At 46.4% G+C, this 27,992-nt stretch overlaps 1 protein-coding gene across 2 annotated transcripts in view; it reads left to right on the forward strand.

Moving 5' to 3' along the window:
• The window catches only part of LOC147100317 (serine/threonine-protein kinase SIK2-like), a 169,597-nt gene that overhangs the window by 29,379 nt on the left and 112,226 nt on the right, over positions 1 to 27,992 (forward strand). For both annotated transcript variants that reach the window (XM_085967881.1, XM_085967882.1), the window contains exon 2: positions 14,106 to 14,222. In XM_085967881.1, coding sequence (XP_085824007.1) covers positions 14,106 to 14,222 — 117 coding nt within the window. The remainder of the gene's footprint in view (positions 1 to 14,105; positions 14,223 to 27,992) is intronic.

The following is a 27,992-nucleotide window of genomic DNA, read 5'->3' on the forward strand; positions in this document are numbered from 1 at the left end:
ATTTCTGATGTGGAGCCTTGCCCACAGGGAGCAGATTTCGGGGGTGTTCCCCAGTGACTGGAACCTGTGAGGTGTGCTCGTGATTTCCCAGGATTGTGCATTGGAAGATCGACCATGTAATCCAGGTTTCTACAGGAAACTCTTTTTTATCCGGCACCGACGGGACTGGCGTGGTGCCGGTTTATCAAAAAGTCCGGATTACAGAGAGGTATAGTAAAAGGTACGAGAGCTCCGTACACAGCAACAACTCCAGGCTTCCCTGTTGCTTAGCAACAGCTGCAGGAACCCCGGCCACAGACCAAGCGTCCCTGTTGCTTAGCAACAAGTGCAGGAACCCCGATTACACAGCCACAAATCCAGGAACGGCCACTAATATGAAGTAAAACTTACCTGAACCTACTCCTGAATTTTGCCGGTTAACAGAGATTTCCAGTTTAGGTGCCGGTAAATCGAGAGTTTCCTGTAAAATGCTGAGAGCAATGGATGATGTAGGTGATTTAATTTGGACTAGAGATTAGAAGGATTAACCGCCCCCCGCACCCTGCCACCCCCACCTCGCCTCCCCCCACCCCCCCCCCCCCCGCATCCTCCGAGTTCTGGATAAATATAGATTTCCAGACTTCTTCTTCTTTCGTATGGTAGCAGCAAAGCAAATCAGATTCCCAGAGAAAGCATGTGTCAAATAAATAACTTGTCCTTATATAACACCTTTATGTCGTCAGATCGTTCAAATCACTTCACTACCATTAAATTATTTTTTGAAGTATAGTCGTTTTTGTTATGTAGGCAATTCTATTTCCTGACAAACAGCGAATGAGATGAACAACCAGTTATCTGGAGCTTTTTTTTGATGCAGTTGTTTGAGGGAAGAATTTTAGTCTCGACACCAGGAAAACTCTCTGCTCTTCGAATAGTGCCGCAGGATTTCCCACATCCACCTAAACCATCAGAATGGGCAGGTGGGCATTGGTTTTAGCATTTCATCCGAAAGACACCACCGCCGACAATTTTTTTTTGGGTGTGTAGTCCCTTTAACGGGCTGGGCGGCCCATTCACAATTCCGCGCATGCGCAAAATCTCGCATTAAAAAGCTGCTGAACGGCCTGCGGAGGACGTCCAGACAGCTGCATGGTCGTGCCTCCAACAAAGCAACACTGCCTCTGTACTGCACTGAAGTGTCAGCCTAAGTTACCTGCTTAAGTTCTGCAGTGTGTCTCGAACCTCTAACCTTCTGACTCAGAGGCAAGAGTGATACCAACCGACCCAAGCTGACCGCTTTAAAAAGGAAGTGGGGGGGGGATATTGGTTAGGAATAGGACTGGGGGCTGTCAAGAACAAATATTTGACCGGATATGATGGTTTTTGAGCTGTTGGGACCATGGAAATGTCAGGCCAGTGAAGGCAGCTGGTCTAGGATCCATATCATAGGATGTAAGATTAGTTAGAACTATTCTACAATTTTGCTTGAGATAAATGGGGAAGAGGTAAGCGTAAGAAATTTTGCAAGATGATTCTTTGAATATTCTGAGTAGTGTCTACCATAGAGTGGATGGTCTATGGAAGTGATGGGCTAAATTTGTTTCCCCATCGTACCCTCCCCCCCCCCCCCCACCCCCCCCAAGTCCTTTTGGGTCACCGGGGTACTGTTTGTTTTTGTTCACTTGTCCATTGTAAATAATGGCAGCATGGGTGTCTAAACATTATCTGGCCCAGGTCATTGTTTGCCATCTCCTGTGCTCTTATTGTTAGTCTACGATAGTGCGTTCATGGGATGTGTTACCAAAGCAAACCCAGTTACTACATTATTTTGCCTCCATCACCTCATAGCGTCCAGGAATAATGGGTCATCTGAAAAGTGAAAAGACGAGTTAATGTATCTGGTAGAGACCCATCGTCAGCCATTTAATTTAAGATTTTATCTTATTCTTCCATATTGGGGAGGGAGAAGCTTAAAAGAAATGTTTTCACACAAAGGGTTATTAGGCTATGGAATCCATTTACCACAAATGGGCTTTGAAACAAGAGCCAAGTACAATATTTAAGAATGAATTAAATGAACACTTAAAGAAGAAAAATATTAAAGGGCACAGGGGATAACTAGAGCAATGCGATTCGAGTATTTAGTGGTGGTTCAGTGTTAGTAGTGGCACAGTCACGATGGACCAAACTGGCCTCCTTCTGCACTTAAATTTTTATGATTCTACTTTAGGGACTTATAAGAACATAAGAATTAGGAGCAGGAGTAGGCCATACGGTCCCTCGAGCCTGCGCCGCCATTCAATAAGATCATGGCCGATCTTCTACCTTATCTTTTAGTTTGACGCAATAGTGTATTTTCTTTTAGGTTTTTTGGGGGGGTTTGTTAAAGGGAATGTGACCTGCTCAGTTTGCTGAAAGTTTTTTTTTCATACAGTGTACGTACTGTGCACTAGTAGGGAATGCAGTCTTCACCTCTACTGAAGTGATGATTGCATCACTTGGGGGAATTTGAAGAACAGCTCAGTAATTCCTAGTCAAGCAACTGGGAGCTAGTGAAATAAAACATTGACAATCTTTGCCTCTCTATTGCAAGGGTTGCTAGCTGCAAAATCTCTCCAAGGTGCACTAAAACCTGCAAGATCTTTATATCTTGATCACGGGCTGAGACGCTGTGGAAAGTTAACCCATGAAGGTGAGCGTCCTGGAAGGCTGCTTCTCCAATTACAAGTAACAAGAATTAACTACTCAACTGAAAGAATGAAGTTATGCTGATGAAGAAGCATCTAGACAAACAAGTTAATGGGGGAAGAGAATGGAAGCAGTTTGACGTAATAAAGCTCACTACACACTTGGTTTGAGTATAAAGCAAGGCTTTAATCAACTTGTTTCAGAACATGGAGGTCTAGTTGTACTTCACTAGTTCCTTGTCTTACAAAATGTCCCTGGACAAGCTGGGCCCACGCCTGAGTATTTATACTCCTTGGACGGCGCCACCAGCTGGCTGCCCAGCGTTATTTCACGAGTAGTTTCTTGATGAATGATGAGATTTATAACACAGTTCACAAATGGATGGATCCTCTTAGGAACACAGGAACAGGAGGAGGCCATTCAAGCCCTTCGAGCCCGTTCCACCATTCAGTTAGCTCACGGCTCAACTCCATTTACCCGCCTTAGCTCCATAACCCTTTGATACTCTTCCCTAACAAAACTCTTATCGATCTCTTGAAAGCTCCAGTTGTCCCAGCATCCATTACCTTTTGGGGAAGAGAATTCTAGATTTCTACTACCCTTCGTGTGACAAAGTGCTTCCTGATTTCCCTCCTAAATGGCCAAGCTCTAATTTTATGATAATGTCGCCTCATTTTTGATTCCCCCATCAGAAGAAATAGTTTCTCTGTAGCTACCCGTCCAGCATTTTAAACACCCCGATCAGATCACCCCTTAATCTTCTATACTCAAGGGAATACAAGCCAAGTTTACGCAACCTGTCCTCATAATTTAATGCTCTATATCCCGGTGTCATTCCAGTGAATCTGCGTTGCACCCTCTCCAAGGCCAATATATCCTTCCTAAGATGCGGTGCCCAGAACTGAACACAGTACTCAAGATGGTAGACCTTCTTCTTCCTCATTTTTGACTCTCTTCTCCTGACTCTGTTGACTCCTTATCGGGGCATGGTTCCGTGATGTCTTCCTTTGCCTAATCCAAATGGCCATTCTTCGAGTTTGAGTCTTGACTGGTGTGTATTGGTATACTATCTGACCACAGTGCCTCACAGCTGAGCTTCATCCTCTCCTTACCTGATGCCCACACCTGCAGATTTTCCAGCAGAAGTCAGTCGGGAGTGGTCAGGAGCAGGAACCCTGGCAAACCATCCCCTCCTTAATGCGGGTGAACTGAAGCAGTCTTTGAGCAGCTCTACCATTGTTTTGGCCGAGGTTAGCTAACTCAGTAGAGAACTTGGCTTAGAAATTCGGTGGCACCCTGTTTGGGGCGCCAAGCTCGCCTGGGTGCCGGAAGTTCCGCCCCGGAAGGAGCCGATTGCGCCAGCTCGATATTCAGTTTCAGCGCCCCAAATGGAAGCGCAGCGCTACTCGAGGCGCCCCGCGTCTCTCTTGGGGCGCTGAAACTGAATATCGCAGCGCAACGTGCCGCAGCGCCACACGCTGTGGCACGGCGCGCTGCAGTACTGCAGGCCTTCCTCCCCTTCTTAAATGGGAGGGGCCTGCACCAGCGCGATCAGAGATTGCGAGTGCCGGCAAAAGAACCCGGCACCGAGGAGAGGTGCCGGGCTCTTGGGACACAGCCGGCATTGCCCGGGGGGTGGGTGCTCAGGAGGCCGGGGACGGCGGCGCGAGGAGGTGCTGGCAGACAGCCAGCAAAAAAAATGGCCGCCCCGCACCTCCCCTTTAATTAGCGCCACTACCGCCGCAGGTCGGCCCCCCTGAACCGGTTGCAGATTGCGACCGGCGTTACAGCAGGAGGGCGCGACCCAATATCGCGATCGGGGCGGTAGCGGGGCGCTGCGCACACCGATGACATCGTCGGTGGTGGCGCAGCGCTACAGGCTAACGCCGCCATTAGCGCCCTGCTAAATTTCGCGGGGAGCGCGGCCAGTGGCGCTGAAGCCACTAGGTGCCCTCTTTGGGCGCTAACTGGTGGCGCAGCCCACCAAATTTCTAGGCCCTTATTTCTGTAAGCTCACTGGGAAAACTCATTGAATCATTGGCGAGGCACTCCATTGGCTATTTTATTAAAGTCTGTTGAAATTGAGCGGGGGGGGTGGGGTAGGTGGGGTGGAATCAAGTAGCGACAATTTGGAATGCTCACTGGACTGGGCTAAAGATTTGTTCCCCTTCACCCATTTTCCACTTTTACAGGAATAAGGCGAGATTAGAAAGATACATATGGAAAGGGTAGACAACTACAAGTGAGCTTTTCAAACTCTGGCTCCAGAAGAGAATGAAGAACAGAACAAAATTTGAAAAGATGCTCAGTGAAGAATATACAATGAATTGAAGCCAAAAGAAGAGCCTATTAGTAAATATTATGAGCACCACTGCGTGGTAGCAGGTGGTTTCTTGGGTCTCGCCACAGATGGTCTGCATCTTGGTAAATATCAGCCGCTCAGCCTGAGTAGGCAGTGAGCAGAGGTCAGGCACTTCCACACAGAACCAGAGGCAGAGTTACTCGGTGTTGATCTTGTGGGCGCCCTAGCGGTTAGTTTCAGCAGGAGATCTGTTGGGGACCATCTCTCTTTATATCTCTCTCTCTCTCTCTCTCTCTCTCTCTCTCCTCTCTCTATATATATCTCCTCTCCTCTCTCTCTCCTCTCTCTCCATATATATCTCCTCTCTCTCTCTCTCTCCTCTCTCTCCTCTATATCTCTCTCCTCTATATATCTCCTCTCTATATCTCTCTCCTCTCTCTCTATATATCTCTCCTCTCTCTCTCTCTCTTCTCTCTATCTCTCTCTTCTCTCTCTCTATCTCTCGCTCTCTCTCTCCTCTCTCTCCTCTCTCTATATATATCTCCTCTCTCTCTCCTCTCTCTCCATATATATCTCCTCTCTCTCTCTCTCTCTATATATCTCTCTCTCTCCTCTCTCTCTCTATATATATATATATATATCTCCTCTCTCTCTCTCTCTCTCTCTCTCCTCTCTATATCTCTCTCTCCTCTCTCTCTCTCTCTCTCCATATATATCTCCTCTCTCTCTCTCTCTCCTCTCTCTCTATATCTCTCTCTCTCCTCTCTCTCTCTCTCTCCATATATATCTCCTCTCTCTCCTCTCTCTCTATATCTCTCTCCTCTCTCTCTCTATATATATCTCCTCTCTCTCTCTCCCCCTATATCTCTATATATATCTCTCTCCTCTCTATATCTCCTCTATATATCTCCTCTCTCTCTCTCTCTCCTCTCTCTATATCTCTCTCCTCTCTATATATATCTCTCCTCTCTCTCTCTCTCTCTCCTCTATATATCTCCTCTCTCTATATCTCTCTCTCCTCTCTCTCTCTCCATATATATCTCCTCTCTCTATATCTCTCTCCTCTCTCTATATATATCTCTCTCCTCTCTCTCTCTCTCTCTCCTCTCAATTCAATTCAATTCAATTCAATTCAAATGCTTTATTGGCATGAAAGTTTACAGGGAACCATATTGCCAAAGCTTACATAACAAAAAGTACAGTTTTCCAACATTCTGTAGGTGTCAAACAATTTTGACCTTCGCTGGGTACAGACAATATTAATTTAAACAGTCGTTGACCCTCGTTGGGTACTCCCTCTCTCTCTATCCTCTCTCTCTCCTCTCTCCTCTCTCTCTCTCTCCTCTCTCTCTCTCTATATCTCTCTCTCTCTCCCTCTCTCTCCTCTCTCTCTCTCTCTCCTCTCTCTCACTCTCCCTCTCTCTCTATCTCTCCTCTCTCTCTCTCTCCTCTCTCTCTCTCACTATCTCTCTATCTCTCCCTCTCTCTCTCTCTCTCACTCTCCCTCTCTCCTCTCTCTCTCTCTCTCCTCTCTCTCTCTCTCTCTATCTCTCTCCTCTCTCTCTCTCTCTCACTCTCTCTCCTCTCTCTCCTCTCTCTCTCTCTCTCTCTCTCTCTCTCTATCTCTCTCCTCCCTCTCTATCTCTCTCCTCTCCTCTCTCTCTCTCTCTCTCTCTCTCTCTCTCTCCTCTCTCTCTACCTGGATGGTGACATCATTGTGTGGGGCCTAAGCTCCGGCCCTGATCCTTTGGGCCGAATGGCCTGTGCTGTAAAATTCGATGTAACGCAGCGTTCCCAAAATTAGACCACAGGACTGGTTTTCACACCAAATAAGGAAGCTGTTTCCCATTTCCTTGTGGCTTCCCTTGATGATCCCGTCTGAGACTGGGATCTCTCCATATAATGAATCTGCACGCCAAGCCTGCTTCCTACCACTCCGGTGCAGCGCATTTTGACACGGTCTCACCGTGCTATTTTAATCTAAAAGCTGCAACGGCAATGGTGCTGAAGACTGGAAGAGATCGAGAATTAAAATGACATCGCCTTGCTTTCTGCTTAAAACATTTCAAACGAAGCTGAGGAAAGTAAATTCTGTATCTTGTGAAGCGGTGCAGATATTCTTTCTGGGTGACTTGCAGCACTGCAATTGCTGCTTCAAGCAGTCAAGCATCCTGCTCAGAAGCTGGTAGTACATTGTCAATGTAAAAAGAAAGACTTGCATTTCTATAGCGCCTTTCACGACCTCAGGATGTCCCAAAACGCTTTACAGCCAATTAAGTAATTTTGAGCTGTCATCACTGTTGTAATATTAGAAACACGGCAGCCAATTTGCGCACAGCAAGCTCCCACAAACAGCAATGTGATAATGACTAGATAATCTGTTTTTAGTGATGTTGATTGAGGGATAAATATTGGCCAGGATAACTTCCCTGCTCTTCTTCGAAAGAGTGCCATGGGATCTTTTACATCCACCTGAGAGAGCAGACGGGGCCTCGGTTTAACGTCTCATTTGAAAGACGGCACCTCCGACAGTGCAGCGCTCCCTCAGTACTGGCACTGGGAGTGCCAGGTTGGATTAGGTGCTCAAGTCCCTGGAGTGGGACTTTAACCCACGACCTTCTGACACGGGGACGAGGGTGCTACCCACTGAGCCACGGCTTATGTGTCTTCATGCACAAAAGGCAAAGCTTTGTATTTTATTTGGCGAGGGACCCAGATGAACTATATCACAAGGCCACACACAAGGGACACGATTCAATGGTGTTTCAATCGATTTATGCTGCAGCATTGTGTGTTTCTAAACAAACAAAAGTGTGCCAAAGTTCTCTTTTTTAATGATAGCAGTGCCCCTTTAAATCAGCCCCCAGCTCTGACCCGCTGATATATACCATTGCCAGAGAGCACACCTTTTTTTGTTTCTTTATGAAACAATTTTATTTCATTTTTTTTACTTGTGTCGTGGAAAACTAGATTGAAGTTTAACGAGCTTTCTCTTCATGGCTTTTTGCTCAGAACAAGTTACATTAGCTCAGGGTTTTTCAGCTGAAACCTTGTGATTTGACTCATGGCTCTTTCTAATCGCTGATTAGTTCTCACAGTTTACTGGAGTTCAATGACATGTGTAGGCCTGGCAGAGTTAATGTTGTGTCAAGGATGAATCATTCAGCTGACTTGGGAATGCACAAATGTTAAAGAGATACAGTAACTGGACACAGCAGGCTGAATTTAAAAAAAAAAGAAGTTCTTCCAGCAGATTAGTCAGAAATCTTGATGTATGATTCTCAGGACTGTCCTGTACATCAGAGAACAAGCAGATTGTGTTCTTTTCACACTTCATAGAATGACATACACAGCACAGCACAGGAACAGGCCATTCGGTCCAACTGGTCCATGCCGGTGTTTATGCTCCACACCAGCCTCCTCCCACCCCGCTTCATCTCACCCTATCAGCCTAATCATCTATTCCTTTCTCCCTCATGTGTTTAATCTAGTGTCAGCTGTGGCTCAGTGGGTAGCACCCTCGCCTCCTGCGTCAGAAGGTCGTGGGTTCAAGTCCCCACTCCAGAGACTTGAGCACATAAATCTAGGCTGACACTCCAGTGCAGTGCTGAGGGAGTGCTGCACTGTCGGAGGTGCCGTCTTTCAGATGAAACGTTAAACCGAGGCCCCGTCTGCTCTCTCAGGTGGATGTAAAAGATCCCATGGCACTATTTCAAAGAAGAGCAGGGGAGTTATCCCCGGTGTCCTGGACAATATTTATTGCTCAATCAATATAACAAAAACAGATTATCTGGTCATTATCACATTGCTGTTTGTGGGAGCTTGCTGTGCGCAAATTGGCTGCCACGTTTCCCACATTACAACAGTGACTACACTTCTAAAGTACTTCAATGGCTGTAAAGCGCTTTGAGATGTCCAGTGGTCGTGAAAGGCGCTATATATATGTAAGTCTTTCTTTCCCCTTAACTGCAACACCTCCAGAACTTTGAAATCTTGTAAATATGAGACTGTAAAATGGTGCCATAATGAATGAGGTAAATGTGTTGGTATGAAATTCCTTACTCTGATTTTTCGTAGAATCCTAGAATAGTACAGCACAGAAGGAGGCCATTCGGCCCATCGCGCCTGCGCCAGCTCTTTCGAAGAGCAATGTTGTCCTTTTATCTTGAACTAGTATGTTAAACTAGCAGTCAGAGGAATTTCATACAACTCGTTCACCAGTGATATCGCACAGTGCGATTCCAACCTGTAAGATGGAAAATTCCAGTCGCTAACTGAACAGGATTGAGCTGGAGGGGTGCTTTCCAATCTAATGCTCCCAGCAGTCATTTTAATGGACGGAAAATCATAGGCTGTCCCCGCCCCCCGCCCGATTTCCTGAGACATGCTTCCCTTCAGTGTGGCTCACTGCTGGGGTCGCTGGATCCTGGAATCAGCACCTGGCAACAAAGAGGGTGAGCAGGTTGCAAGTATTGAGTCGCTTTACCAAGTTCCCGAGTGTACGACTAGCAACAGCAACAACAACTTGCATTTATATAGCGCCTTTACCATAGTAAAACGTCCCAAGGTGCTACACAGGAGCGTTATCAAACAAAATTTGACACCGAGCCACATAAGGCGATATTAGGGCAGGTGACTGCAAGCTTGGTCAAAGAGGTAGGTTTTTGAGGAGCGTCTTAAAGTAGGAGAGAGGAGTAGTAGAGGCAGAGAGGTTTAGAGAAGGAAATCCAGAGCTTGGGGCTTCGGCAGCTGAAGGTATGGCCGCCAGAGTTCAAAAAGAATTCACTGTGTAAAGCACTTTGAGACATTCTAACATGAAAGTGCGACATAAATGCAAAAGCATATTGTAAAAGATAATGAAAATGGAATATAAATCTTATGTTGGGGTTATTCAAGTCACAAAGAGACACTAGCCTCCCTCCCAGGGTTCTCCTCATACACTCGCTAAAATCATGACCATTCGGTATAGTCTTTCAGACAAATCGCAAATCAAACTTTGCTTTTCATGAGTTGAGAGAGTAGGTTTCCCTGTTAATGCTGCTCCAATGGTCCCGGGGCTGTTGAAGTGAAGGCTGAATACCTGAGATGCCAGCGAGCTTCCCAGGGCCCACCCCCTGTGCTGGAGACTCACAAATCCCTTTTTCCATGTAATGTATTTATATTGTGTGGAAGCCGTCCTTTATACGCTGTAGGGCACCGGAAAGTTCTGGGCGCAGCCAGTGTGGGATTATATGGAAGATTCTGTGGTTAAAATATGTAGTCACCATCACCAATACAGATCCTCGGCAACCGTAGCTCAGCCTTCTAAAGGGGAGGCCAAGTACTTTGTCACAAATTCTGTTAAAAATGTTTTTTAATTAACAAATCTTTTGTGTTAGAGGTTCATTTCATAAAGACTTGTACTTGTAAAGCACCACATCACCGGGCTAGATTTTCAGCCTTCCACCCGGATGTAAAACTGGCTTGGGTTCGACCGGCCGTTATAGCAGTCGAATAGAAAATCGGGCGTTTTTTATAACGAGCGGCTGATCCACAACGCTAGTTTTTACTCCCGGGGTGGGAAGCTGAAAATCTCTCTCTCTCCAAGTCCATCACATAGAATGAATTTGTTCTGAAATGCAATGGGCTCGAATTTCCAAGCCCCGAGGAGGTGGGAGTGGGGAGAAAATTGCAGAATCGGGGGGCATGAACCCTTCCCGCCCCCCAACCCGCCTCCATGCCCGTTTCCCAGGAGGCGGGTACCCAACCTGTGCTGGGAGCCGCCTCCCCGAGGCGGGAAGGGGATTAGTGTCAATTAACTGCCTGTTAACAGGTAGTTAACAGGCAGTTTTTGGCCTAATTCCTATTTTTAGCCCTGAAGTGGCTGCCCGACAGCTCCAAACCACGGCAAGTTAGCGAGGCTGAAGGGCTTGGAGGGTTCAAGATGTCCGGTGTTCAGGTGAGTGATGGGTGCATGAGTGCAGAGGTAAATGTGTTTGGTGTGTGTAAAGTGTTTAAATAAGTTTTACTTACCTTTACTTACAAATGCAGGCTTCCTTCCTTCAGGTCTCGGGAGTCCCTCATCTCACCGGCACAGAAAGCAGAATGGCCGCGAGCTGTCAAAAGTAGCAGCATTCAGCTTTCTGTTCTGGAGAGATTTCTAACTGAGTCTGTGGAGAAGGACTCAAGTTAGAAGTCAGATTGTCAGCGTTTGACAGCTTCACAGAGCTGTCACATGCTGATATTTCATCTGTCAAAAGCTCTTGACAGATGAAATGTTAATCCCTGACGTCACCTGTAACCGGGTGTCCCTTAATTGGCCTGCTGAGCCCGCTGGGCGGGCTCAACAAGGTCAATCAAGGGAAAATCGCGTGGGTTGGCCACAAATCGATGGCGGCGGGACTACAACCCCAAAAGTGGGAGTCCCGTCTCCATCACGTCCCCATTGACAAAATCCAGCCCAATGACTAGTGTATGGGTGACTGCAGAAGCCATTTTGCACACCGCAAGATCCCCCCCAAACATCAGTGAGATGAACGACCAGTTCATGTGTCTTTGGTTGAAGGTGAGATTTTGACTAGGACACTGAGAGAGCCTCCCTGCTCTTCTTCAAATAGCAGAATGGGATCTTTAATATCCACCTGAACCAATGTATTGGTCAGAGAGCGGGGAGTGGCTCGATCAGAGTGGGGGCCCTCAGACAGAGAGAGAGGGGCCTCGATCAGGCCGTCTTAGCTGAAGAACAGCATCTCTTTCGCTTCAGTACTGCACTAAAGAGTCAACCCATATTATGGGCTCAAGTTCCGGAGTGGGGCTTTGAAAACACAACCTTCTGACTCAGAGGCAAGAGTCAGAAGGTTATTAATAGAGCCGTGGATTGGTAGGGATTTTTAAGCAGTCAGGATAACTCTTTGTTTTGAGGAGTAGTCAGTGTTGGTCTTGAACTGAATGGGTTTGGGCTATGTCATTCATAGGCCCCAGTTACTTACCTTCCCCATTTATATGCTTTCTTGGTTGCTGCTATGGAGTTTGGGTTGGCGTTTTGCAGTCAGGAGAATCTGCTTTTGGGGATGAGGATTCCTGTAGTCGCCACATTGCAAATACGCTTGTGAAGACTTTAGGGGAAATTCAGTGAAGGCTGCACTACCAGAAAAAAGCCTCACTGGGTGAGAGGACGGATCTGAGTACGGCTATAATATTACAGCCTAGATTCTCGGACCTTCGATCCTGTCCAGTGAGACTCTGCCCCGGGAGCACAACTTTGCTGAATTTGCCCCTTTTTATTCTCTCTCTGGTTTATCCAGCAAAGACTTTTAAAACATTACTTATGATTTTGCTGGAGATACCAATCAGAAGAAATCTTCATCCGTTTACCTTGCTGCTGCTTATAGTGACCAGAGGAATCCTCACTCCATGACAGCAGCGCTCAAAGACCAGGAGATGTCTACAGTGAGTGTGAGAGAGCGCGGTAACAGTACTGTTTGAGGCGGGAGTGTCGTGCCCAGTGCTCATTATTCCACCTGCTTGGCAAGCCTGCTGGGAACGCACATGTTAAGATAATCTCCGTGAAATATGGTTCATATTTTATGGAGATTATTTCAAAAGTGAGAACAGATGGGGAGACCGTGAGGGGGGAAAAATGGACTCCCAATGAAGTCATTACACATTCCATGCAAAAATATTGTTGTGATTCAAAATTCATACTTAATTCTCACTTGCTAACATGGCTATGAATGTTACCCAAGAGGAGAGCTGGATTTGGCCATCTATTTCATTGATCGCACTGCCCTTAACTCATTTACGGCTTTACTGAGTGTTTGGCTCAGTCCACTTGCAGTATGTTGGGTCATTTTCGTGTGGATTTTATATTTTGTAGAATTGGTGCCTCTGCCCCTTGGTGCAAGAATTAAACCACAAGTATTTGTGTCCCGTCTAGTGCAAAATGGCACAAAAATATTCCAGGCAACAAATTAAGCCACGCGAATGATTCATTAGACTTGCCTTTCACCAATTACCCAATTTACAATAAATGGCCTTACATCATTCTCTTCTGTTCCGCTGTAGTCTTGCAGAATTATCTGCACTCTGATAGAAAGGGTACATTATTGGAAAATTGAGCTGGTAATGATTCAGACCCGGTGCTGTTCATTAACTGTAATAGTGTGTGTCCTAACACTGTACCAAAGACTGCTCAGCAGCTCTCCATCAGTTCCGGTCTCTGCAGCTGGCTGCCATAAAGCATTTAAGTTCAATTAATCTTGGTTTATGTCTTGTAAATTGTGAGTAAATGGCACAGATTAAAACAAAAAAAGCTTGAAAGAAGTGCTCCCTTTTAAGTAGCAATGAAAAGGGGGCCTGTGAATGTTGGAAATCCGAAATAAAGATCGAAAATGGCAGGGGGGAATGCTTAGCAGGGCCGTGCCCATCTGGAAGAGAAAGAGAGGTTAATGCTTTGGGTGTGAGTTCTGATGAAAGGTGAAGTCCAAAGCATTAACCTGCCTTTCCCTTTCAGATGCTGATCAACCTGCTCTGATCTTCCAGCATTTTCTGCTTTCCGTTCTGGGTTGATGTTAAAAAAAATTTAAATACAAAACTATTAATGAATTGAGCAATTTTTGCCAATAATTTATCTCGTTTTCAAATCTCTCCATGGCCTTGCCCCCTCCCTATCTCTGTAATCTCCTTCAGCCCCACAAACCCCCCTGAGATATCTGCGCCCCACTAATTCTGCCCTCTTGAGCATCCCTGATTATAATCGCTCAACCATTGGTGGCCGTGCCTTCTGTTGCCTGGGCCCTATGCTCTAGAATTCCCTGGCTAAACCTCTCCACCTCGCCACCTCTCTTTCCTCCTTTAAGACGTTCCTTAAAACCTACCTCTTTGTCACTTCCCCTAATTTATCCTTATGTGGCTCAGTGTCAAAAAAATTTCTTAAAATACTCCTGTGCAGCGCTTTGGGACATTTTACTACGTTAAAGGTGCTATATAAATACAAGTTGCTGTTGTTGTTGTTGTAGTATCTAAAATTATATTTTCAGAAGTGTGAAAATTATTGCAGCACTTTGAGGGCCTGAGACAGCAGTAGCTCAGAATAGTCGGGACTTACTTCATTTACATGTTTCACATTTCCTTTCTCTCTTTCCAACTGGGGCAACAGGTCGCAATAAAAATCATCGACAAGTCTCAACTGGACGCCGTGAACTTGGAGAAGATCTACAGAGAAGTGCAGATCATGAAGCTGCTGGATCATCCACACATCATCAAACTCTATCAGGTACAGGACATCGAAATGAAATCCCTCTGACAGAAACATTCTTTCCACTCTCTCTAAAGCCGCTTGGAAAAGAAGGTGGCGACTGATGGTGGGAATGCTAGCTGGAGAGATTCGAGCAAAGTAGCTCCAACTGACTCTGGATGCATTTGTTCCGTTCCTAGCAACATAGGAACAGGAGGAGGCCATTCAGTTAGATCATGGCTGATCTGTATCTTACCTCCATCTCCCTGCCCTGGTTTCGTAAGTTAGGATCAGATCAGCCATGATCTTATTGAATGGCGGAGCAGGCTCGAGGGGCCGATTGGCCTACTCCTGCTCCTATTTCTTATGTTCTTATGTAACCTTTAATACCCTTGCCTAACAAAAATCTATCAATCTTGGTTTTGGAATTTTCAATTGACCCCCCAGCTTCAACAGCTTTTTGGGGGCGAAAGTTCCAGATTTCTTATCCCCCTTGTGTGAAGAAGTGCTTCCTGACATCACCCTTGAACGGCCTAGCTCTAATTCTAAGGTCATGTGTTTTAGCATCTCCCACCAGAGGAAATAGTTTCTCTCTATCTACTCATCAAATCCTTTAATCATCTTGAAAATCTCCATTAGATCACTCCTTTAATCTTCTATACTCAACAGAATACAAGCCTAGTCTGTGCAACCTGTCCTCATCATTTAATCCTTTTAGCCCCGGGGGAATCTGCGCTGACCCCTCCAAGGCCAGTGTATCCTTCCTGAGGTGCGGTGCCCAGAACGGAACGCAGTGCTTGAGATGGGCTCTAACCAGAGCTCTCTGTGTGAGAGCTTGTGGAGTCCAAGGTGTGCGGATTTGCCCACTTTATAAGTGCATAGTTGAATTCGGAAAACGTGTGGTTTGTTCCATTTTTTGAAAAGGGGACTGGATATTATGATGCTATTGTATTACAGATTTGTGACCTGCCTAGACTGACAGGGATCGGTGGTATACTGCCAGCTCTGCATCGCCTTACTGGCCCCGTTAACTTTTTGCTACCATTAACCTATAACCACTTTGTGTAATTAAATGTCTCCCAAAGTGCTTTACTGGCAGGATGAGGAGGAATGGGGGGGGAGGGGGGTGGGGAGAAAGATTTTGGGGAAGGTGACTGAAAGTGTGGTCAAAAAGGATAAATATGTGTCAAGAGTTTTTTTTTAAATGAGGTTTAAAAAAGATTCCAATTGGTCCAACCAAACACCTGGGAAGTTTGCAGTGGTTTCAGTTATACTGAGACAATAGCAAAATACTGCGGATGCTGGAAATCTGAAACACTCAGCAGGTCAGGCAGCATTGTGGAGAGAGAAACGATTAGGCACTTTGCAGCCTTCTCAACATCGGGTTCATCAATTTCAGACAATAACCTCTGCCCCTATTTTTTCAGATGGCAGCTGTTGATGATTCTGCCAGTGCCATTTACACCCCATCTGAAGTCATCTTTTGTCTCTTAACTTGTCCCAATACCATCTCCTTTTGCCTTGCACCATCATCCCTTTTGTCTTTTAATCTTTCCAGCCTATCACAGACCTTCCCTTTGTTCCTTCCTCCCCTCCTCCCTTTTCCTGCCCCTACACTTAAAAATCTGTTATTTCTCTTAACTTTTTCCAGTTCTGACGAAGGGTCGTCGACCAGAAACGTTGACTTTGTTTCTCTCTTCACGATGCTGCCTGGCCTGCTGAGTATTTCCAGCATTTTCTGTTGCTTGAGACTGAGACATGGCCTGACAGAATTCGATTGAACCCCATTCTTGATTTATGGGTCACAGTTTGTGTAAATCCAAAGTCAAAAGCGACATAATCTGTCCAATGTTACTACAACCTTGCAGCACAAAAGGAGGCCATTCGGCCTATCGTGCCTGTGCCAGCTCTTTGAAAGAGCTATCCAATTATTCCCGCTCTTTCCCCATAGCCCTGTAAATTTTTCCTTTTCAAGTCTATTTCCAATTCCCTATTAAAGGTTACTATTGAATCTGCTTCCACCACCCTTTCAGGCAGTGCATTCTAGATCATAACAACTCACTGCGCGAAAGAAATTCTCCTCAAATCCCCACTGGCTCTTTTGCCAATTATCTTAAATCTGTGTCCTTTGGTTACTGCCAGTGGAATCAGTTTCTCCTTATTTACTCTATCAAAACCCCTCATGATTTTAAACACCTCTATTAAATCTCCCCTTAACCTTCTCTGCTCTAAGGAGAACATTCCCAGCTTCCCTAGTTTCTCCACAGAACTGTAATCCCTCATCCCTGGCATCATTCGAGAAAATCTCCTTTGCACCCTCTCCAAGGCCTTGACATCCTTCCTAAAATGCGGTGCCCACAACTGGACCCAGTACTCCAGCTGAGGCCTAACCAGTGATTTACAATGGTTTAGTATAACTTCCCCGCTTGATAGTTTCGTCTTCTCTCTCCTCATAAATGATATTTTCCTGTTGTTCAACCAGGCATTTTAAGGTGTGTGGGATTGTAAAAGGACACCTGCCATGTCTGGGGCATGGGGGGCTTAGTGTTGCTGTCAGTGGGATTTTATGTGTGAGTAACGTAGTGCCATTTTCTTTACAATATGAAGTACATCATTATGCCATGTATTGGTGGCTGTTAGTTTGCAGTGATATGTATCCCACCTTAAATGGAGATTATCATCGTAAGATTGTCCGTCAATCCTCTTTTAGTTTGGAGAGGAAAGAGAAACATGTATTGTTTATTTATATGAGGAATTCCTATGCAACTAACTTGATTTAGATCATTATGTTTGGTTACTGAAACGTCCTGTATATAGCACACTTTAAATGTGTCCGTAGAACTAAACAAATTGTCGGGGCTTTTCCCATTGGTTCTTGAAATATTTGAGACAATTAAAAAAACACTTCACTATTATCCATGTCTACTGATTAGTTCTCAGAACCAATCACAGAACACTTTCCCACCAATCGCCTTACTTTACTGTCTTATCACCACATGAATTTCTACCACATCCTCTTCCTGTGAGCAACGCCAGGGCAGATCCAATAGTAAACGATGAAAGGTTTACCAAACCATTTTTCACGGAGAACGGGTCCCTTTAAGGATTGTTGAGGGCCTTACAATTAATGTTTCCTTGGCCTTACACCACCTAATTTCCAGTGGGCTGCCACACATGGCAGTGGGGATGTCGTAGAGTGACCTTATATGGCGAGTCAGGTGGAACGACCTAAAATTGGCAAAACGGGAATTTAAACTCTGCAAAAAGTAACCGTTACAAAAGAGAATACAGATTGGGTGATTTATGAAAGATGAAACTATTCAATTAAAAAAAAAAAATTCTGATGGCATAGACCACAGGTACAATACTGAAAAATATCAAGCTTTTGGAATGTGGGATTGAGGCGCCGACATTTCCACCACAAACAAATTTAACAATCTCTGCCTGACAGTCTCCAACCTACGCTCAATAATCACCCGGCGCTACCAATATCCTCCTGCCTGAATGAAGTGCATTCATCGGGTTAGATTTTCACAGAGCTGAAAGAAAGTGTAGCGGAGGATGAACCAGACAGTTAGTGGGCTCTGTTTAGAGGCTTTAGTCTTCATTCAGCACCATGTACAACCTTGTCAGGTTTTTTGTTTTGTGCTGATCCTGTCTAGGAAATTTTTTTTAGGCAGACATGTTATTCTGATTTATACATACATACATTTCAATTACGTATCCTCCAGAGTTACCGTAGCAATTGCTAAAGTAAAAGAGTTGACCGTAGCACATAACCTTAAGTACCTCATTATTCAGTCATGTCTCAGCCTAGTTACAGACTAAAATCGTTGGGCTCCTATAATCAAGTTATTAAGCGTGGCGCTCTTTAATTCTTTGCTTGTCATTCCAGTAGTTCTTTTCTTTTATGTGGATTCCCAATGACTGGGATCTCGACTAGACTGTCAGACGTCACCTTGTTTTGACAGATCTGATGCCCTTGAACGAAGGAAAGAAAGAAAGACTTACATTTATATAGCGCCTTTCACGACCACCAGACGTCGCAAAGCGCTTTACAGCCAATTTTATTTTTGAAATGTAGTCACTGTTGTAATGTAGGAAACGCGGCAGCCAATTTGCGCACAGCAAGCTCCCACAAACAGCATTGTGATAATGATCTGATACTGTGTTGATTGAGAGATAAATATTGACCAGGACACCGGGGATAATTCCCCTGCTCATCTTCAAAATAGTGGCCGCGGGATCTTTTATGTCCACCTGAGAGAGCAGACGGGGCCTCGGTTTAATGTCTCATCCGAAAGACGGCACCTCCGACTGCGGCACTCCCTCAGCCCTGCACTGGAGTGTCAGCCTACTGAGCTACCAACAAATCCCATAAGATCTGATGCACCGGTGCCAAAGTCTCCGCTTCCCCCTTGCTCTGCCTTCGTAGATTATTTAAAAAGCCTAGGTTAAACTTTTGATTTGTACACTGGATTGTACAGATATTTCATTGCAGAATTTATTTCACTTGTGAGTTTTGTGCTCAACAAGGGTGAGGAATGTTGAGGGTAGCAGACGGAACCTGTCTGATACCCAGGGGGGCCGGTTTTGTTTTGCTGAGGGCATTGGACAGGTGGCAGGCATAGCGATTGAACTGCTTGCCCAGTTGCAGCAGCGAAAGGCCCCAACCGCCTTGGTAACTGACATGAATCAGTCATTCATGAGAGAAAGACTTATGAAATAATACCGAGCGCCCTACAGGTGGCGCTGTCCAGGGAGAGTATAAATTCTCGGGCATGGGCCCAGCTTGCGCAGGACATTCTTAACAGGAACTAGTGAAGGACACAACTAGACCTCCATGTTGTAAAACAGTTGATTAAAGCTTAGTTTAACGCTTAGACCAAGTGCCTAGTAGTTTTCTTTCGTCAGTAACCAGGCCTTATTAGCATGCAGCCAGCAAGCTGAGAGTGCCGGGGCGGGCGGGAAATTGGCCAGCTCCTACACCAAACCAGCCGACGGTACAGACTGGGGGGATTGGGGCGGGGATTGAGGGGGGGGGGGGGGGGGAGGTGGTGGGCAAGCAGGGACCGGCAGTGGGCTTGAGTCCTCTTGTGTGACCAGAAGACGCACTCCTACTCCTCTTGGCCCCAGCAGAGATGAAAGGAAAATATAGTTTCAGTTATCTTTGGAGCCACCTGCACGGGTGCCTTTTTTAAGGACTGCTGCTCAAGCCGCTTCACGCCAGGGTCAGGTCGCCAACCCTCCTGGGTTGCCCTGGAGTCTCCAGGAATGAAAGATTAATCTTCAGGACACTGCTGCGAGCAACCCAGGAGAAAAATCATAGTGGCAGTATTGTGTTTTATTAATTTCTTTGAACACTTCTGTTTATTAACTATAAAAATATTGGGGATGGGAAGAAAGAAAGACTTGCATTTCTATAGCGCCTTTCATGACCACCGGACGTCCCAAAGCGCTTTACAGCCAATGAAGTACTTTTGAAGTGTAGTCACTGTTGTAATGTAGGAAACATGGCAGTCAATTTGTGCACAGCAAGGTCCCACAAACAGCAATGTGATAATGATTAGATAATCTGTTTTAGTGATGTTGATTGAGGGATAAATATTGGCCCCAGGACACCAGGGATAACTCCCCTGCTCTTCTTTGAAAATAATACCATGGGATCTTTTACATTCACCTGAGAGAGCAGGCGGGGCCTCAGATTAATGTCTCATCCGAGAGACGGCACCTCCGACAGTGCAGCACTCCCTCAGCACTGCACTGCAGTGTCAGCCTAGATTTCAATGCTTAGAGTTTCTGGAGTGGGGACTTGAACCTACAACCTTCTGACTCAGAGGCCAGGGGGCTACCCACTGAGCCACGGCTGGCGCTGGCACTGACACTGAAAGGATGTTTGACTGACAGTTAAGAATCATCCAGTTCAGTAATGCAGAGTCTTTTCGCTTTCCAATTGGTGGTGGAAGGGGGTGCACCGTGAGGAACGACGTGTTGGGCAACCAGTGGCGGGAATGTGGGGGGCGGGGCGGCTGGAGGCAGAAGGTCCTGTGATGAAACATCCAGGAATCTACAGGAAACTTTTTTTTATCCGACACCGACGGGACCGACGTGGTGCCGGTTCATCAAAAATTCCAGATAACCGAAAGCTATAGTAAAAGATAGGGAGAGCTGAGAGCTCCGTATAAAGCAACAAACCCTGTTGCTTAGCAACAGGTGTAGAACAATGGCCACAAGTTCCAAGCATCTCTGTAGCTTAGCAACAGCTGCAGCCACACCCTTGCACAGCAAAAGATCGAGGAAGGCAAGTACAATATGAAGTAAAACTTACCTGAACCTACTCCTGAATTTTGCCGGTTAACCAAGATTTCCGGTTATTTAGGTGCCGGTAAATCGAAAGTTTCCTGTATTCAACTGGAGTTGGCAACCCTACTCCTGCCTGTTTCAAGCGGGAACACTGGCTGCCCAGTCTGAGGCTTGTTCAAACATTTTATGGGGTAGGCCTCAAGCAGCCAGTGGGCGGGGCTTTGCCCATGTATGAGGAGAGATTGGGTCGGTTGGGCTTATACTCGCTGGAGTTTAGAAGAGTGAGAGGGGATCTCATTGAAACTTATAAAATTCTAACAGGACTGGACAGACTAAATGCAGGAAGGATGTTCCCGATGGCGGGGGAGTCCAGAACCAGGGGTCACAGTCTAAGGATAAGGGGTAAGCCATTTAGGACTGAGATGAGGAATTTCTTCACCCAGAGAGTGGTGAACCTGTGGAATTCTCTGCCACACAGGACAGTTGAAGCCAATTCATTAAATATATTCAAGAAGGAGTTGGATATATTTCTTAAGGCTAAAGGGATCAAGGGATATGGGGAGAAAGCAGGGACAGGGTACTGAGTTTGGATGATCAGCCATGATCGCATTGAATGGCGGAGCAGGCTCGAGGGGCCGAATGGCCTACCCCTGCTCCTATCTTCTATGTTTCTATGCATGTTTTCAAATTTTTGTTTCTCTACTGCCCCATTTTCTGGCGGTAGGTGTACGAAAATCGCTCCTCCCCAGTGTCAGCATCAAGCACTCCTGGGTCAGCTATAGTGCAGACAGACAGGCCTGGGATTAAGGATTTATATGGCCCAAGAGATCAGCATGAAACTGAGGCCCCCACGTTCCACCATACTCCATCAACATTTCTCAAGGCAGCAAACAGTGGGCAGCAGCTTCAAAGAAGGAAAGTTTCTTTGACAACCGCCCCTGTAAAGATCTTCCTTCTTCCACCCCTCCCCCCGCCAACCTCCATAGCAACATGTTGTTGCTGACTTGGCTTCAGTTTGTGAGAGAAAGCGAGAGAGATCACGACTTAAAACCAGAGAGAGTCAGATTGATTAAGAAAGATTGACACAAAGTAAAAGAGGCGCAGACAGGAAATAGGAACCAAGTGAAGGTGAGGAAGACTCGATTGAAGAGGAAGACAGAGAGAGAGAGAGAGAGAGCAAGTGCCACAGTGTTAATTTCCAAGTACAGCACATGTAGAGATGGCAGATGGTAATCTGTGTGTGATTATTTCTATCTCTGTGTCGAGTTTAATGGTCGGGTCTGAGCCACTTTCTCCTGTGAAGTGCAGAGGGATTAAATTAAAACGTAATTGGAGACTTCACTTGTGGCAACAGGTCCTTGGATCAAAGGAAGCACGAGTAACTCAGCCGAGCCATTATCCGGGAACCCGAGAACATCTGTTTCACTTTACTCCCCACTTGGTTGGAGTCTCTGGCTGATATCCTCACGGGAGAACAAATAATTGGCCATCCCACACTGACATTGGCCAGGAATTCGTGCAGACACTCCATCACGTAACCTGGTAGAGAACTGACTGTGGATATAGCCCGCGCAGGTGCTGAAGGTAGTTTCCTACATTGCAGGTGGCAAGTAGTTCCCAGGCGGCCTGGACTTGGTATCCGTCGATTTCTTTGGTCCATTTTTGGGCGCACTTGTTGTTGTTGCCTGAAGCAAATGCCGAGGTTGCCTGTACATTAATCATGGCCTGAATGCAGTTAGGTGCAGAGTAAAGCTCCTTCCTCATTGCTCCGAGAATGTGCTGTGTTGAGCCATACTGTTGGGGGCAGAGTAAAGGGAGCTGTGCGCTCCAGCTGGCCCCTGCTATGCTTGACCTGGGATGGGCGAGCTTCATAACAGCCATCCTGCACCTGGATGTGAACACATTTCTGCAAAGAGGCAACAGTACAGATGTTTTGATACAGTTCAGTGGAGCCCTAGTAAAACTGAATTCAACGGGAATCGGGGGAAAACTCTCCACTGGCTGGAGTCATACCTAGCACAAAGGAAGATGATTGTGGTGGTTGGAGGTCAATCATCTCAGCCCCAGGACATCACTGCAGGAGTTCCTCAGGGCAGTGTCCTAGGCCCAACCATCTTCAGCTGCTTCATCAATGACCTTCCCGCCAACATAAGGTCAGAAGTGGGGATGTTCGCTGATGACTGCACAGTGTTCAGTGCCATTCGCAACACATCGGATAATGAAGCAGTCCATGCCCGCATGCAGCAAGACCTGGATGACATTCAGGCTTGGGCTGATAAGTGGCAGGTAACATTCGCGCCACACAAGTGCCAGGCAATGACTGTCTCCAACAAGCGAGTGTGTAACCACTGCCTCTTAACATTCAACGGCATTACCATTGCCCAATGCCTCACCATCAACATTCTGGGGGTCACTCTTGACCAAAAACTTAACTGGAGCAGCCACATAAATACTGTGGCAACAAGAACAGGTCAGAGGCTAGGTATTCTGCGGTGAGTGTCTCACCTCCTGACTCCCCAAAGCCTTTCTACCACCTACAAGGCACAAGTAAGGAGTGTGATGGAATACTCTCTACTTGCCTGGATGAGTGCAGCTCCAACAACACTCAAGAAGCTCGACACCATCCAAGACAAAGCAGTCCGCTTGATTGGCACCGCATCCAGCACCTTAAACATTCACTCCCTCCACCACCGGCATACCGTGGCTGCAGTGTGTACCATCTACAAGATGCACTGCAGCAACTCACCAAGGCTTCTTCGGCAGCACCTCCCAAACCCGCGACCTCTACCACCTAGAAGGACAAGAGCAGCAGGCGCATGGGAACACCACCACCTCCAAGTTCCCCTCCAAGTCACACACCATCCTGACTTGGAAATATATTGGCCGTTCCTTCATCGTCGCTGGGTCAAAATCCTGGAACTCCCTACCTAACAGCACTGTGGGAGCACCTTCACCACACGGACTGCAGCGGTTCAAGAAGGCGGCTCACCACCACCTTCTGAAGGGCAACTAGGGATGGGCAATAAATGCTGGCCTTGCCAGCGACGCCCAGATCCTGCGAATGAACAAAAAAAAAGCAGGGATAGTTTTTTATTTGATAGATGTACAACAGTCTAATAACTCTAACGCTTAGTGTGTACTTATCAGTACATGTGATAGCCCATGGTGTAGCTTGTGGACTCTCTGTCCACCAGGATATCTGTCTGTCCTGTCATGTCTAAAAATATCTTCCAAGTGTTCCTATTTTTTATAAGGTGGCCCTGTATAAGATGCCAAACTTGGCTTGTATTCCCTTGAGTTTAGGAAGGTTGAGGGGTGATGAATTCGAGGTGACAAAAGGATTCGATAGGGTATCTGCAAAGAAACTATTTCCTCTGGTTGAGGAATCCAGAACAAAGGGGTTTAGCCTTAAAATTAGAGCTAGGCTATTCAGGAGTGAAATCAGGAAACTTTTTTTTCACTCCAAGGGTTGTGCAAATCTGGAACTCTCTCCCCTCAAAAGGCTGGGGCCAATTGAAACTTTCAAGGCTGAGATTGATCGATTTTTGTTAGCTCAAGGGTATCAAGGGATATGGAGAAAAGGCGGGTAAATGGAGTGGAGGTACAGAGCAGCCATGATCTAATAGAATGGCGGAACAGGCTCGAGGGGCTGCATGACCAATTCCTGTTCCTGGCAGCCCTGTAAGGATTTTTTAATTTACACTCCCAATTTTTTGAAAATTATATTCTAGCCTTACAACTAGATTTGGGGGAAGATGGAGAGAGAAACAAAATAAGATTTGCAACTTTCTCCCAACTTAAAGAATCAAAACTAATTCTCGCCCTGAAAATTAGATTTTCGTAGTTGTATGGGGGGTGAGTTGTGATGCAAGTTTCTCCATATTAATTGTCAGTGTTGTTTCCCTCTTTTCATTTGCAGTCATTGGCCGTCTATACAATGCTTCCACTTCCTCTTCACACTATCAGTATTAATAACCTCAAAGTCATTCCGACCCCCTCCACCCCCCCACGCTGTTATAATCTCCCAATACTTACAGTCCAAAAAAAAAAATGGAAAACGGATGTAATGAACTGTTGAGAGGTTAGTGACACTGGAGTGTGTCATGGTACCCGATTCGCCCCACTGGACACAAGTACCTGGGTTCCGATGTAGGCCCCTGGTTTGATCCCCGCTGTGTCCAGAGTTAGCTGGCCTTAGCTGGGACATCAGTTTGAGGTGCGACAGATGCCAATGGTCCAAGATTCCCACTCCTGATCACTGTCCAGTGCCACCCAGCTGGAAAGGGCCGTAAGAATTTATTGAGAAAACCAGGAACATCATCCATCGCCTTCCTGGCTTTGCAGCAGAGCCATCACCAGGTTCCTGTTGAGTATCTCCTAGCAACCAACAGAAAGAAAGAAAGACTTGCATTTCTATAGCGCCTTTCACGACCACTGGACGCCCCTAAGCGCTTTACAGCCAATGAAGTGCTTTTTTTTGGAGTGTAGTCACTGTTGCAATGTAGGAAACGCAGCAGCCAATTTGCGCACAAACAAGCTCCCACAAACAGCAATGTGATAATGGCCAGCTATTCTGTTTTAGTGACGTTGATTGAGGGATAAGTATTGGCCCAGGACACTGGGGATAACGCCCCTGCTCTTCTTCAAAATAGTGCCGTGGGATCTTTTACGTCCACCTGTGAGAGCAGACGGGGCCTCGGTTTAACGTCTCGTCCGAAAGACGGCACCTCCGACAGTGCAGCACTCCCGCAGTACTGCACTGGAGTGTCAGCCTAGATTTTTGTGCTCAAGTCTCTGGAGTGGGACTATGAACCCACAACTTTCTGACTCAGAGGCGAGAGTGCCGCCCACTGAGCCCGCATCAGCAAAGGCTTGAGAACAGGCTATCACGGGAAGGCCCTGGCCCAGTGTGAACACTGGGGGCTGGAGGAGGAGCTGGGGGGAAATTATGTGATTCACATCCAGACAGTAGAAATAAATGTATTTTAAACTGATGTCGGCATTCTTTTTAGGTCCCAACAAACGCAACATGTGTGTTGAATTTATGTATTATTTATGTCTGTGTCTAGTGACTGGTGCTGACTCAGTAGCCTTGGAAGTGGGAGTGACGTGCTAGTTTTTGATGGTTTAGTCTATAAAATGGCACATAATAGACTTGTTAGCAAAATCAAAGCTCGTGGGATTAAAGAGGGCTGTGGTAGTCTGGATAAGAAATTTGTTAAGAGACAGAAAGCAGAGAGCAGTGGTGAACGGTTGTTTTTCAGACTGAAGGGGAGTTATACAGTGGTGTCCCCCAGGGTCGGTATTGGGACCACTGCTCTTTTTGATATATATTAATGACATGGGCTTGGGTATAGTTTGCAGTTGCCACAAAACTTGGAAACTACGGGGGTGATTTTGCCAATGGGGATGCGTTGGAGGCGGGAATGCTGCTTGGCGGGTCGATGTCCCGCCTCCATCGATTTGTGGCCAACCCACGCTACTTTCCCTTGAGTGACCTTGTTAAGCCCGCCCAGTGGGCTTAGCAGGCCAATTAAGGATAAGCCGGTTACAGAGAACGTCAGCGTATTTGACAGATGAATTGTCATCGTTTGACAGCTCTGTGAAGCTGTCAAACACTGACAATTTGTCTTTTAACTTGAATCCTTCTACTCAGACTCAGTTAGAGATCTCTCCAGACCAGAAAGCAGAGGCTGCAGCTTTTGACAGTTCAGCGGCCATTCTGCTTTCTGTGCCGGTGAGCTGAGGGACTCCCGAGACCTGAAGGGAGGAAGCCTGCAGGAGAAAGTAAAGGTAAGTAAAACTTATTAAAACACTTTACACTTACCTCACACACTTACCTCTGCACACATGCACCCATCACTCACCTGCACAACGGACATCTCGACCCCTCCAACCCCTGCAGACCGACGGTCCGCCTCGCTAACTTGGCGTGGTTCGGAGCTGTCGGACAGCCCACACTTCAGGGCTAAAAATAGGGATTAGGCAAAAAACTGCCTGTTAACTACCTGTTAACAGGCAGTTAATTGGCACTAATCCCCTTCCCGCCTCGGGGAGGCGGCTCCCAGCACAGGTCGGGTACCCGCCTCCTGGGACATTGGCACGGAGGCGGGTTGGGGGCAGGATGGGTTCCTGCCCCCCGATTCTGCAATTTTCCCACCACTCCCGCCTCCTCGGGGCTTGGAAAATCGAGCCCATAGAGTACAAAAGCAAGGAAGTTATGCTAAACCTTTAGAGATCACTAGTTCGGCATCAGCTGGAGTATTGTGCCCAATTCTGGGCACCGCACTTTAGGAAGAATGTCAAGGCCTTGGAGAGGGTGCAGAGGAGATTTACCAGAATGATACAGGAAACTCTTTGGTATCCGGCACCGACGGGACCGGCGTGTTGCCGGTTGATCAAAAATTCCGGATGACGGAGAGGGTTATCTACCGAGGCTATTTTTAACAAAAGAAAAATTTAAAAAATCAAGAAATGTGCGGTATACAGTAATTGGGTACTCACCTACAGAATGTTGTGTTAAATGGATAGTGGAAGATGCTTGATTAAGTACAGTATTGCCAGTTGAGGGTAATGCAATGCAGTGACTACCAGCAGCGTGGGAAACACACAGTACCCCTGTAAAATGGCGGATCAAAGAGACTACCGGCAGCGCGGGAGAGCCAGACTCCTGTTACAGGGGTATTGAGGTGTTCCGACTTCCCACAGCGCCAAGAAGCCGAGTAGTGGCAGTTTGGAGAACTACCCCCACTGACTAACTCTGCCATCGCGGGAGACTCGGACTCGGCAACATTTCCGGTTATTGAGGTGTTGTTTTCGGAGTGAGAATTTTGCCGGTTAATGGAGAATTCTGGATATTTAGGTGCCGTTTAAAGGAGAGTTTCCTGTACCAGGGATGAGGGACTTCAGTTACGTGGAGAAGCTGGAAGGGGTAAATAAGGAGAAACAGTTTCCAGTGGCAGGAGGGTCGGTAACCAGAGGACACAGATTTAAGATATTTGACAAAAGAACCAGAGGGGAGATGAGGAGAATTTTTTTCACGCAACGAGTTATTATGATCTGGAACGCATTCCCTGAAAGGCTGATGGAAGCAGATTCAACGGTAGCTTTCGAAAGGGAATCGGATAAATACTTGAAAATGAAAAAAATTGCAGTGCTCTGGGGAAAGAGCAAGGGAGTGGGACTAAATGGATAGCTCTTTCAAAGAGCTGGCACAGGCTCGTTGGGCCGAATGGCCTCCTACTGTGCTGTTATATTCTATGATTCTAGTTTGACTGGCTGGTTCTGCTTCTCACCAGCAGTGTGACGCTGTTTGGAAACGTGCTGCCTGTCAGTGATGGAAGCAACTGGTGTTTCCAACTGCCCAGCTGTCATTGTCATGAATAAACATTGCCCCTCTCCCACATTGTAGCTGTTTAGTATACAACAAAGGCTTGACTCTGTGCCAAACTTTTATACACTCTGTTGTGGATCTTTTAATAACTCAATTTAGACATTTGCACTGAA

Source organism: Somniosus microcephalus, chromosome 26, assembly GCF_052327205.1.
Source record: "Somniosus microcephalus isolate GS21.2 chromosome 26, FLI_Smic_1.0, whole genome shotgun sequence".
In the NCBI taxonomy this organism is placed as follows: domain Eukaryota; kingdom Metazoa; phylum Chordata; class Chondrichthyes; order Squaliformes; family Somniosidae; genus Somniosus; species Somniosus microcephalus.